This window comes from Myxine glutinosa, chromosome 8, assembly GCF_964187855.1.
Source record: "Myxine glutinosa chromosome 8, kmMyxGlut1.1, whole genome shotgun sequence".
NCBI lineage: Eukaryota > Metazoa > Chordata > Myxini > Myxiniformes > Myxinidae > Myxine > Myxine glutinosa.
The window spans coordinates 79,819,307-79,832,440 of NC_136268.1; the positions used below are offsets into that span (position 1 = coordinate 79,819,307).

The 13,134-nt window shown below is 43.1% G+C and overlaps 1 protein-coding gene across 3 annotated transcripts in view; it reads left to right on the top strand.

Moving 5' to 3' along the window:
- Positions 1-200: 200 nt before the first annotated feature.
- MAN1B1 (mannosidase alpha class 1B member 1) overlaps positions 201-13,134 on the top strand; it is a 144,034-nt gene continuing 131,100 nt past the window's right edge. The window contains exons 1-2 of one of the 3 annotated variants that reach the window (XM_068124690.2): positions 201-381; positions 607-692. In XM_068124690.2, the coding sequence (XP_067980791.2) occupies positions 615-692 (78 nt within the window). In that variant the 5' untranslated portion in view covers positions 201-381; positions 607-614. Of the gene's footprint in view, positions 693-13,134 lie in introns of all 3 variants that reach the window. The other 2 variants (XM_068124691.2, XM_078783432.1) reach the window with 2 other exon arrangements.

The window sequence follows — 13,134 nt, forward strand, 5'->3', positions numbered from 1 at the left end:
AAAGCATAATCATGTTTTCTTGGTTGATAAGCGATTTGTGTTTTCAGGTGTGAAATAGGCGACGGTTTCGCAGGCGATATAGTCGATTGAAAAAATTCCCATTATTTTTTTTCTTCATCTGAACGACAATTTTGTTTTAAAATATTAAAGTAAATTGTATAAACGCGTGGAGGAGCGTTTAAAAAAAAAGTCAGATTGTCGTTTAAACTATTCAACCAATCACGAACCGGCTAGGGGGTATTGACAGTCGGTCGTGGGGAAAGTGACAAAGTCTCTTGGGAGTCTGAGGAGAGGAAGCTTGAGGATTGGGACCCGATATTATTCTCTTATAGCTCCTTACTTTTCACTTTACAATTCTCAGAAGCGTGCTACCTGATTTCTGTGAGGAATCAGCGTTTTGCGCAGCTGTATTGTGGTTCTTCCTCCTTATTGTTGCATCCTTCGTGCATTTGACGTGATTCCTCTCTTCCGTGTGTTTTGCGTCTCTGTTTCTTCTCACTTTATTGTCGTACAGCTTGATCCTCGTTTTATTTTTATCCCTCCTTCCCCCTTGCTTTGACTATCGCTTTATTTTCCGTTTGCTGCTTGGATTCTTCTCGAATACAGAGCCATCCATGTACGAGAGAGACTCTATCTTGGTGTCGGTGCCCGGAACGTTTACATCCAAGCCCAACAAGCCTTCCTGCTGGCGGGTAAGATTTTGGGATCATCATCGTCATTATTATTAAGTGAATATCATTGGGTTTGCTCATCAATGGATTGGCTTGTGCGTGTACCCACCTGGTATGGTTCATGATGTGTGAGGAACCCAGGTTCAAATCCCAGGCTTGGATCACTGTTAAAAGTCGCACACGTGTCCGTAGGAAGGGGTTCAGTTTGGCATTTTTAATACTAGGGCATGCCCGTACTATATATATGCCCGTACTATATATCTATCTAAAATTATATCCCCCCCCCCCTCTATTTACATGAAATGGTTTGGTTCATTCGCAACGCCAAAGCGAACGGCGAACGGCTTGCGAGTACAGTGACAATCCCCCCCCTCTATTTACATGAATGGTTTGGTCCATTCGCAACGACCACAGAACCCCCCCCTCATGCAATGGTTTGGTCCAAAGCGAACGGCTTCCGGAGTTTGGTAAAGCAATCGCCATCGCGTGCACAAACGCGCAGGAAAGCGAATGAATCGCAAATTCGTTTTTATTAGTGATACGAATTGAATTGGGAGAAATTGGGAGATGAATGAATTGGGAGAAATAATGCGCATAAGAAATCGAATTACGTACCGTAATGGCGGTCAGCTCGTAACGCGCTCAGCTCCGCTCGTCTCACATCGGCCACGCCTACGCAACAAAGCGTTCTGTGATTGGATGCCGGAAAGCGTGCTGCCGGACAGTCGTCACTGTCCGGAAGTTCGCAAATCGCAGTTAGGATGAATCGTTTTAATTTAATCGCAGTTTGAATTCGTTTTAAAACATAGTTTAACGGCAACATAGTTTTCCAACGTGAAATAAATGAATACGCTGTCAAATGTGCCGTCCGAGGCAGAGTCTGATCGCCACGTTCGGCACACGTGATAGCTCGCTGCTCTCTGATTGGTTGAAGCGTTTTTTGGACATATCTCGGTAAGTAATTGTCCGATTAATATGAAACCTTGAAAAGGCACATCCTCGGGTCCCCAGCAATATACCTGGCAAGTTTAAAGTATATCGGACCCGTGGTTGTCGAGAAACAGCGGTCACAGACAAACACACAGACAGACACACACACACACAGAGATTACTGGAATTATAGATAGATGAAATAGGCAAAGCCTAGAGACGAACGAAACCCGTTAGGATTACCCTTTAGAACCCCTCTAGGATTACCCTTTAGAACGCCTCTAGGATTACCCTTTAGAACCTTCTAGGATTACCCTATAGAACCCTCTAGGATTACCCTTTAGAACCCTCTAGGATTACCCTTTAGAACCCTCTAGGATTACCCTTTAGAACCCTCTAGGATTACCCTTTAGAACCCTCTAGGATTACCCTTTAGAATCCTTTAGAATTACCCTTTAGAATCCTTTAGAATTACTCTTTAGAATCCTTTAGAATTATCCTTTAGAATCCTTTCGAATTATCCTTTAGAATCCTTTGGAATTATACTTTAGAATCCTTTTGAATTATTCTTTAGAATCCTTTAGAATTACCCTTTAGAATTACTCTTTGCTTTAGAATCCTTTAGAATTACCCTTTAGAATCCTTTAGAATTATCCTTTAGAATCCTTTTGAATTATTCTTTAGAATCCTTTAGAATTACCCTTTAGAATCCTTTAGAATTACTCTTTGCTTTAGAATCCTTTAGAATTACCCTTTAGAATCCTTTAGAATTATCCTTTAGAATCCTTTAGAATTACCATTTAGAATCCTTTAGAATTATCCTTTAGAATCCTTTAGAATTACCTTTTAGAATCCTTTAGAATTACCCTTTAGAACCCTTTTCGAATTACCCTTTAGAATTGTTCTTTATAACCCTTTAGAATTGTTCTTTAAAATCCTTTAGAATTACCCTTTAGAACCCTTTAGCATTCCTCTTTAGAACCCTCTAGGATTACCCTTTAGAACCCTCTAGGATTACCCTTTAGAACCCTCTAGGATTACCCTTTAGAACCCTCTTGGATTACCCTTTAGAACCCTCTAGGGTTACCCTTTAGAACCCTCTGATTACCCTTTAGAACCCTCTGATTACCCTTTAGAACCCTCTGATTACCCTTTAGAACCTTCTGATTACCCTTTAGAACCCTCTGATTACCCTTTAGAACCCTCTGATTACCCTTTAGAACCCTCTAGAATTACCCTTTAGAACCCTTTAGAATTACCCTTTAGAATTACCCTTTAGAATCCTTTAGAATTATCCTTTAGAATCCTTTAGAATTATCCTTTAGAATCCTTTAGAATTATCCTTTAGAATCCTTTAGAATTATCCTTTAGAATCCTTTTGAATTATTCTTTAGAATCCTTTAGTATTACCCTATAGAATCCTTTGGAATTACTCTTTGCTTTAGAATCCTTTAGAATTACCCTTTAGAATCCTTTAGAATTATCCTTTAGAATCCTTTAGAATTATCCTTTAGAATCCTTTAGAATTATCCTTTAGAATCCTTTTGAATTATTCTTTAGAATCCTTTAGAATTACCCTTTAGAATCCTTTAGAATTACTCTTTGCTTTAGAATCCTTTAGAATTACCCTTTAGAACCCTTTAGAATTATCCTTTAGAATCCTTTAGAATTACCATTTAGAATCCTTTAGAATTACCATTTAGAATCCTTTAGAATTACCCTTTAGAACCCTTTAGAATTATCCTTTAGAATCCTTTAGAATTACCTTTTAGAATCCTTTAGAATTATCCTTTAGAATCCTTTAGAATTATCCTTTAGAATCCTTTAGAATTACCCTTTAGAATCCTTTAGAATTATCCTTTAGAATCCTTTAGAATTACCCTTTAGAACCCTTTAGAATTATCCTTTAGAATCCTTTAGAATTACCCTTTAGAATCCTTTAGAATTATCCTTTAGAATCCTTTAGAATTATCCTTTAGAATCCTTTAGAATTATCCTTTAGAATCCTTTAGAATTATCCTTTAGAATCCTTTAGAATTATCCTTTAGAATCCTTTAGAATTATCCTTTAGAATCCTTTTGAATTATTCTTTAGAATCCTTTAGAATTACCCTTTAGAATCCTTTAGAATTACTCTTTGCTTTAGAATCCTTTAGAATTATCCTTTAGAATCCTTTAGAATTACCATTTAGAACCCTTTAGAATTATCCTTTAGAATCCTTTAGAATTACCTTTTAGAATCCTTTAGAATTACCCTTTAGAACTCTTTTCGAATTACCCTTTAGAATTGTTCTTTAGAACCCTTTAGGATTGTTATTTAAAATCCTTTAGAATTACCCTTTAGAACCCTTTAGCATTACTCTTTAGAATCCTTTAGAATTCCCCTTTAGAATTGCTCTTCAGAATCCTTTAGAAATACCCTTTAGAACCCCCTACAATTACACTTTAGAACCCTTTAGAAATAAACACGTTGGGTTAGAAAGGTTGTGTGGGTGGCTTCACCGTTGGGTGGCTTCACCGCTTAAAAATAAAAAAGAGAAGTGATCAGGTATGTTGTGTGCGTAGCAAGATCAAGTGGTCCGCTATGAGGTCAAATGGTACTAATTGGAAGTTGCTGCGTACATTACTGTCTAACTGTCGAAGTGCTGCAGCCGAGAGGTACGCACTCTTACCCCCGAGCCATTTAGCCTGGGCTTGAATCCCGACCCAGCTACAAATTGTCATACTGGTGTCTCGCAGGCAGGGTAATTCATGAATGTGTGTGCCGTCCCTCGGACTGGCCTTACGTCTACCAGCGTTAGTCGGTGGACGTTAAATATCCCACGGTGTCCTTCGCGAAGAGTAGGGGAGCTATCGTCATCATCCACACCAAATTCCAAATCCCTGCGCTAACCTTCAGGTGACTGCATCAGCGGCTCAGCCGTGCGCATGATCCCTTCAGCCAATGATTCTACTCACAGGTACTGCATATGAAAGTTAAAGTACAGTGGAAGTCTTGCCTGCAAGGGCATTCATTAATGCCATCTTTTTGTCCATAATGTAAAGGATACATTAATTATCACTCTAAATGACTTGATGTGATGTTTGTGTTGATGCAAGATGTGGTGTTGCAGCATCAAATTATTACGGCCGATAAAAAATGCACATTTATGTTAAAATAAGTATGGAACCAAGATTGACTTGCACTTGCAGCAGGGGGAATTGAATTAATTGTTGTCATACGTGGTGATTGTGGACGTGTCGATGCAATAAATCATCAGAAAGTACAAAAGAAAAATGAATAAGTTGTATAGTTTCATATTTTGTAGGTTAGTCTTTTTATTTACATTAATCCCCAATATGTTCTTTTCTTGCTGTCATACATCTTATTAAAGTATTGTCGCGTTCCTGGCGATTAAAATCTTTACCAGGAAACAGATTAGCCGAGCAAGCTTTAACTCCGGGCGTTCAGTTCAAATAGCGGACTTTACTATATATATGCGCGGGGGAGAAAAGAGAAGAAGAGGAAGCTGAAGAGATTACCTGTGCGATCCTGCCGCTCGGTCCCAACAGCCTGCAAAAATAACTCAAGCGGGAACGGGTTTAAAATGTACAAATAATAATGTAAGGATTTATTTACAATGGATGCCAGGACAAGAAAAGTGCGATGGTAATAAATGTCCAAAATGGAGCGCTCCTGCACCAGACGTATAACACAGACACATTTATAAATGAAAATAACTGTGTGTGTAACCTAGCTCTGACTCGCTCGTGGTCTCGTCAGGGATCATCCAACCCCGAGCACGCAGTCCTGATGCGGCTCCGGTCATGGCGGGAACCGCCCGGTCATTGGCGCGAACCTCTCGCTCCGCGCTGCTAGGCCAGCGTACACTGCAGCGGCAAGCCTCCACGCATGATCGCCCGCGAGGTCCCGTACGTGAACGCAAGGGAGGGGAATCGTCAGCGCACAGCCGTCCAACGCCACCCAGGACGCGATCAGGCACAAGATGATCAGGAGAACAGCAGAAAAAGACCAGAGCGCAAGAACGACCATGGAGCAAGAGCGAGAAAATGCCAGTCAGATGTGGTTTTTACGTCGGGTCCTGACGTCCTCGGTGCCTCTCCTCCAATCCCTGCCGGTCAACACCAAAGGCTTAGCTCTCCACCAATGGCCGTGTTGCTTCTCCCTCATGCCATCGGTCCGTGGCCAATCAGCGCGTCTCTTCTCCTCGCTCCTCCCTCTACCAATCGGCGGGCTTCGTCCTGCCTCGTGTCTTCCTATTGGTCAACTCCCGCCCAATGGGATCCTTCTGGGCGTGGCTCTCGGCCTGCTTGTGCTTTGTGGTGATTTAACTGGTTGCGGTTCCATCGGCAATGCTCCGAACTGGCTTCCGGTGGGTTTTATTGTGTGTGTGGGTGGGGGGTAGGGGGATTTAATTAGTGGACTAATGGGCCTGACTAGTGTCGATGTGCAGTGCCATAAGGGACAATGGGATGATTACAAGGTTTTACGAGCAGGGGAATTAGCATAATCTCTATGATAACAAACACGAGGATCATCCTTGTATGAACACAAAGATACACTTACGTGAACAAACCGCCTAAACAAACTTATTACATGTGGGGTTCCCTATCACGATAATCGGAGCACACTACCTATACAGATCTACCTGACTCTATATAATCACTCTACCCCACCGACATAAAAGTATGATTGTGGAATATTATCCAAAATGTCAGAGTCCCCTTAATAAACCCTAAAACTACAGCCATGACGACATGCTTACTCCCCTCCCGCCCCCCTCACCTTCTTTGTATTCAGTGGGGTAGCATCATTGGTTGAGGGTGTGGCTGATGCAATACCCTATGGTTAGGGCAGGAATTTGTAATTTATTCAGGGTGCCGGCAATAGCTCACCTCCTTTTCATGGACAACGTGGGCCTTTAACAGCCACCAATAAATGCTGGCAGACGAGGTGCCCTTTTAACGTCTGTCCGAGGGGTTGCATACACATTGATGAATTGCCCTGCTTATGAAACACCGGGATGACAGTTTATAGCTGCGCCGGGATTCAAACCCAGGCTAGACAGTTTAGAGGCAAGTGTGCGTACCTCCTGGCCATCCAGTAACCCCTTTATTCCCAACAAACCTGGGTAAATAGTAGGGGTTTGATCTGTCATCAAGGTTTACAGATGTGATTTGTCATACGAGCTGAGCACACAACACCGGTATTTCATGTGAGGCAAGCTCACACGTACCCTCCTTGGATTGGTTTGTAACACATAAAAATGTCATGAGGGAGTCCCAGAATCCTCTGTGGTAAACTCTTCGGGATGTCAATAAGTGATCGGTCCATTTAGCCAAGTTGCTTGGTTGCCATTTTCCTCAGTTTATATTCTCGTGCGAATCGCTCCGGTTAACACCAGGGACCGCGGATGGACCAAACGGATATTCTGGAGGCGACGACCAAACACGGATTTTGCTTTGACTCGTGGGAAGAGGAAGGGAAGAGGAAGAAGCGGGAAAGGCGCTTACCTGGAGCGCATCGACTGCAGCTCCGGTCGTGTTGGGAATTAACGTACTCGAACACCGAATTAGAATGTACAAAAATAGAGATTTATTCACGGAACCGATAACGAGAAACGCGACGGTAAATAAATGATAATCCTAAATTGGGATCCCACAGACCAGACTCAACAACAGGACACAGGAATGAATGAAAGGAAAATAAAGCGTATGGCGTGTATGAAATGTGTGAAAGGTGGGGCGTCTTACCTGTCCGTCGTCTTGTCGTGTCCACCGTCCAAACGCGGCTCCGTTTGGCCCCGCTCGTGCGCCACCAGGCCTCGAACGACCCGCTTGCCCCGACCTCGTCTGTTCAGCGGCACGCCTCGCTCCAAGCTCCAAATCGATCGCACACGAGGTCCCGCCCGCTCACAGCACCAAAAGCACCGAGCACCGTTCCAAGCACCACAAAGATGGCGAACCAACGACCACCAGGGACCTCCCAAGACCAAGAAGGGGAAGCGCATAGACAAGCGACCAGCGAGGAAAGAGAGAGACAGAGCCCAGACGAGTCAGAGAGTGACGTGCAGCGCAAGAGAGAAAAATGTCGTCCGGCGAGCCCTAATATAACCTTCCTCGACTCTCCTCCATTGTTCTGTTTTGCTGGCACCCTCTCATTGGCCGAGTCCTTCCCGCACCGGTATTGCTCGCCCTGACTGGCTGGAGGTTCGTGCCTACCGCGCCAACCAATCACATGTTCCCTGTAGCGTGGTTATAGCTCGTGTCACTCGATGTTGCTAGGCCTGCCGGAGGTGTAGCTGGCGGCGGCCATCCGGCAGTGCCCCGATCTGGCTTCCTGCCTGTCTTCTTCCAAAGTCCTTGTGGTAAGGGAGGGGAATTATTTAATGTGTGCACTAAAGGACCTATCTTAGTGTTTATAGGAATGCGTTGCCATAAGGGACAAAGGTTTGGTGACAGGGGGGATGACGAACAAAGGAATCTTATCCATAATCCCTGGACTATTTAGCATGCCCTGCTCCCCCGTAGTGGGGACATCAATACAGCTTATCCCGCCAAACCGGACTACACATAGGGAATCCACCCTGTAATAAGTTCTATCACGACAGTCGAATACCTACCTATACAGATCTACCTGACTAGATATTCCTTTACCCCACTGACTTAACAATATAAAAGCTTTAATAATTATTGTACTTGGACGTTGTGCAGGTCAAACCATAGAGTGTTCTAATGAACTTTCCTAATATAATGAAAAAAGAAGCTTTCCTAACGTATCGTATATATTTAATTAAAATTTGACCTAAACAAGGCTGAGGGCTACAGAGAAAAACTAGAACGGCACTCCGTAGAGCGCATACCTCCGCTAGGCTGAACAGTTTATTTTGTATCCCACTGATAGGCCGGATCTGGATTCGGACCTGAACCAAAATCTAATCGGCTTGTTCTTGTCACTTAAACAACTCGTCCACCAAGTTTAGTCATAACTCATCCATAACTTTTAAAAATATTATGTTGTATATCGCTTTTCACCCGATCTCTTAATGGTGAAGAATCACTTTAAAAAAATTAAATAAATATCGTATCCGAATCCATATTCAGATCTTCACCAAAATCGAATTGATTAGTCCATGACACACACACACACACACACACACACACACACACACACACACACACACACACACACACACATACTCACACAACCTCTCCACCAAGTTTTGCCCAAATCCGTCCATAACGTTTTGAGATGTCGTGCTATGTATCGGTTTTAGCCATATCTTCCAATGGTGAAGAATCACTAAAAAAATTCTACTAGCTGGATATGAATACGGATCTTCACCAAAATCTAATCGTTTGGTCCTTGCCACATACACTACCTCTTCACCAAATTTCATCGAAATTCATGCACGGTCCTTTTGAGAAATCTTGTTCACAGACAGACAAGGGTGAAAACATAACCTCCATCCACCTTTGGTGGCAGAGGTAATAAGAACCACCTTTAGAGGCCATTTTTCCCCGCAGGGCAGGGGTTGGCCTTTTTCGGGCACCGTGGTCCCCTTTTTGAAGCAATGTTTTATGGCTGGATGCCCTTCCTGCCGCCAACCCTGTTAGTCGCCGCACAGGGAATTACCAGTAAACTGGTACTCAATATGCCGACCTCGGAAGGATGACAGGCTGAGTCAACCCCCCTGGTGTTAATTCAACGATTGACTGGGATTCGAACCCAGGATCCTAGGATCCCAAGCCGGCACCCTAACCGCTAAGCCAACACCAGGCGGAGGTAATAAGAAGAGGAAAAATTGACAAAACCTTCACCTCGTCTTGAAACGAGGAAACCTCTTCACAGGACCACTGTGCAGGAGGCGGTAACTAGGCCAAGTGGAAAATACAATTTTTCTACCCCAATTGGGTGTTTTTTAGGAGACACCATCTTCTGACTGGATTGCCGTTGGCTCCCTCAGGGAGTTCATCTGCCATTTGCCAGGTGTCGTTTTTGGTCCTGGCAGGGTGTCACAGTCACTGTTCTCACTAACGAAGCGAGTAGTAAGGGGTGTCGGTTTAGTCACCGATAACCCGACCATGTGGCAGGTAGCACTGGGTTACATGTTGCTAGTGGCAGTCCCAAAAGACTGACCTGACAGTTAATGTCATCGTGTCTAATATGCACTCACTTTTGCAACAATGTGCGTCGGACAAAATGGTTTTCCATTGACGGAATGGGTAATGTGCAGCTCTGACAACTATGATCAAGAGATATAGCTCATGGAAAATGACACTTTGTGAGGTGCTATTTGTCAATGTGCCATCAAAGAATAGTGTAATCCTTGTCGCTTAAAAAAACTCAATATTCCATACTTGTACATTTCCCAATGGTGCGAAAGAATCTTCATGGCTCAATTTTCACTCTGTGGTGTAATGGTTAGGGCGTCCCCTCCAAGTCTGCGGGGTCGGTGGTTCAAAACCCGGCCGAGTCACACCAAAGACTTAAAAAATGTTTTTTTCCTTCCTTGCTTGATGTTCAGCATTTAAAAGGATAAGAGCCTGGACAATCCCCCAGAGTTTGGTATCCATGGGAACGAGGAAATTCTTAAGGAAATTCTCTCCTGAGTGCGCTGAGAAAAGCGGCGCCATTGTTATGACGTCGGAGGTACCCAGAGTGCCCTGGGAAGTAGCAACACTTCCCCCAAGCTCAGTGACTGTGTTTGTGTCGTTGTGTGGAGCTAGGCTCGCACGATAAAGCCGGACAAAATGGACGACACCAGGAACGAAGTTTCACTGAGCTATTTATTCTAGCTCAACTCGAAATAACTCAAAAGCACTGAATAGCCCGTTAACACGGGCGGCAATTTATATCAAAAGTTCACCACACAAAAGCCACGCCTCTCAGGCGGGACGTGGTATGAAAATAAGTCAGCCACGCCTCTCAACGGGGCGTGGTATGCAAATCGAGAGTCCGCCCGGGCAAGGCAAGTCCGGGCAAGTAACCGCCCGCCGGTTACGTCATCGGCCGGTGAAAGGTGTGTCATGCTTTCGGTAACCGCTACAGTTGGTTAGTTCCATTTGCAGGTTTCAGGAGGTGGAACAGAGTCCTCTTAGGACCCAAAGTATCCACCTCCTCTTCAGTAAGGGATCACGGGTCATGGACCAAGCTGTTCAACTTTTTCAGAGTTTTTGTTCCAACGGCTCTTTTCATGATCGTCACCGAATCCCGGATTGCCTCCAGTTGAAGTTCATTTGTGGTGATATTCCCGTGGCTGGTTTTTTATTTTTTTTATTTTATTATCTCGGTGAGGTTCTTCTTATCATTCCTGTTGCTCCAATTATCACTGGTACAATTTCAACACTTCAGCTTCTAAGATCTCTTGACCTTATTTTTGAGGTCCTGGTAATTGGTCATTTTCTTGATTTCCGTGTTGTTTAGGCCAAAATCGCTGGGTACTGATATCTCAATCATCAATGTTTTTTCCTTTTTGTTCCTGAGTACAATGTCCGAATGCAATGCTTTGTTTTCTATATTCATGCTTGGTGGAATCATCAGGTCGTACGTAAGCCTGACGTCTTCGTTTTCAATGATTGCCTTTGGTTCATGTTTCCATGAGTTTTTTTGGAACTGAGATGTTTAAATTTTTTAAAACATAATTAAAACAAGGGTGTTTATCTGTGTCTGGTCTTAGGGGTACGGAGCAGGGGACGCCAATTCTCTATTTTAAAAATGTCAGGTCGTAATCTATTGGTCTGGAAACGGCTCAAAAATGTCTATTGTGCTACTGACTCGGAAATACATAAAAATTGGTGATTCCTATCAATTTTGATATGCTGAATCCGAAAATGAACTTCCACAAGTGATATTTCCTCATGGGAAGGATATATCGCAGGTTGTAAATCTGTATGTTTCTTCTAGCGAACGCCTCGAAAAATAGACCGGCAGATGTAGTCAAACCTCGGTGTTCTGTCCTGTCACGTTCCTATTTCATGCGGGCAGACAAAGGAAAATTCTGAAAAAATGCGTTTAATGACACTTGCAAACATTCTGACCCCATCAACTACTGTGCATGTACAATGTACATGTAGGCTAAAAGCCAATGTCAGGATCAGGGGCCGATTGCTCATCCGTGTGAGAGAAATAAATGTACAAAATGGACATTTTGAGATGTAAGAAAGTGATAAAATACCAATGATTACAGTACTTATTATTTTCGTATCACTAGAGCGAACTCAATATAATAGAGTAACTGATACAACACATAGGTTAAAGTGCAAGACGCAACAAAATATCCAAGATTTTCAAAAATTAGAAGGAAGGCCGTGCACCCATATTAAAATTAATTATAATTAACATTTCGGTGTGAGATAATGTTGGAAGCAAATTACAGTTAATTCAAGGCATTGGATTGCTTGCTGTCACGACCACAATTTTGAAATTTTTTAAAGTTAAGGACTAGGATATTTCGATTCGTCTTGCATTTTAAAGGAAGAATAAACTAGAGCTGTTGAGATATCACATGGGTACAACATCAATAGCACCATTAATCAGTGTCATTGGTCTCGTCGCTGTCGCTCCCATCGTCAGAATTTTCAGCCGCTTTGAGTGTTTACAGACTTTCACTCACCTACAGACAATGTTCGATCGCATATGCCTGCCAGACTGAAGTCCAGGTGAGTTAAAAATTATGCAGTTGGAGAAGTAGTTGTACTCGTATGTACTTCCTGGCACTTTAAGTTAACTTTAGAATTACTATAGGTTATGCTATTGTGGTTTATGTACAACATTAAGGTTTGCCAGTAATTGAAGTGATTACAGTTATAATTACAGTAGTCTGCAGAGAATAACTAAACTATATTAAAGGGATGTTATTTTTGCCTGCAAGCTAGGTAGGCAGAGGTAGTTGGCCTATGTTGGTTTATGGACTCTATTTTAACGCTCCGCTCCCAGACCAATAGATTATGGCCGATGTATCGTGCAGCGCTGATCCAAGTAGGAAAGGGTATTACAAGTCCCCCACCCTTTACAGTACAGTCTTTTGAATTGCACAGCGAGAGGTATTTTTAATTGCACGTTTAAATAAGGATAATAATAATCCCTCCCTTCCCCTCCCCTCCACCCTCCTTGGCCACTCCCATAGAGGGCAGGTCTTTCTAGTGGATAGCAATTTACCAACCCTTCGGATTGATGGAATATGTGAATTGTTTTCTGCATAAAGTATATTGTGTAAATTCAGCAAATAACATCCCAACATGCTGAGGGTCATGTATAAATATGCTGCATAGTTGCCTATAATTATGGCAAGCATGGCTGCAAGAGAAGACCCCCAAGAGAAGACCCCCAAGAAGACTCCCAATGCAAGAGAAAACCCCCAATCAAGCCCCATCCACGGAGCACATGTGGTTGCCAAATGGTTTGATGAGCATGATACTGTTATCCACATGTCATGGCCTTCTCAGTCACCAGATCTGAACCCAACAACAGGCATTTTAAGGCCATTTTCCCTGCTAGAGTGGGGGTTAGCCTTGTGGGCCCCATGACAATC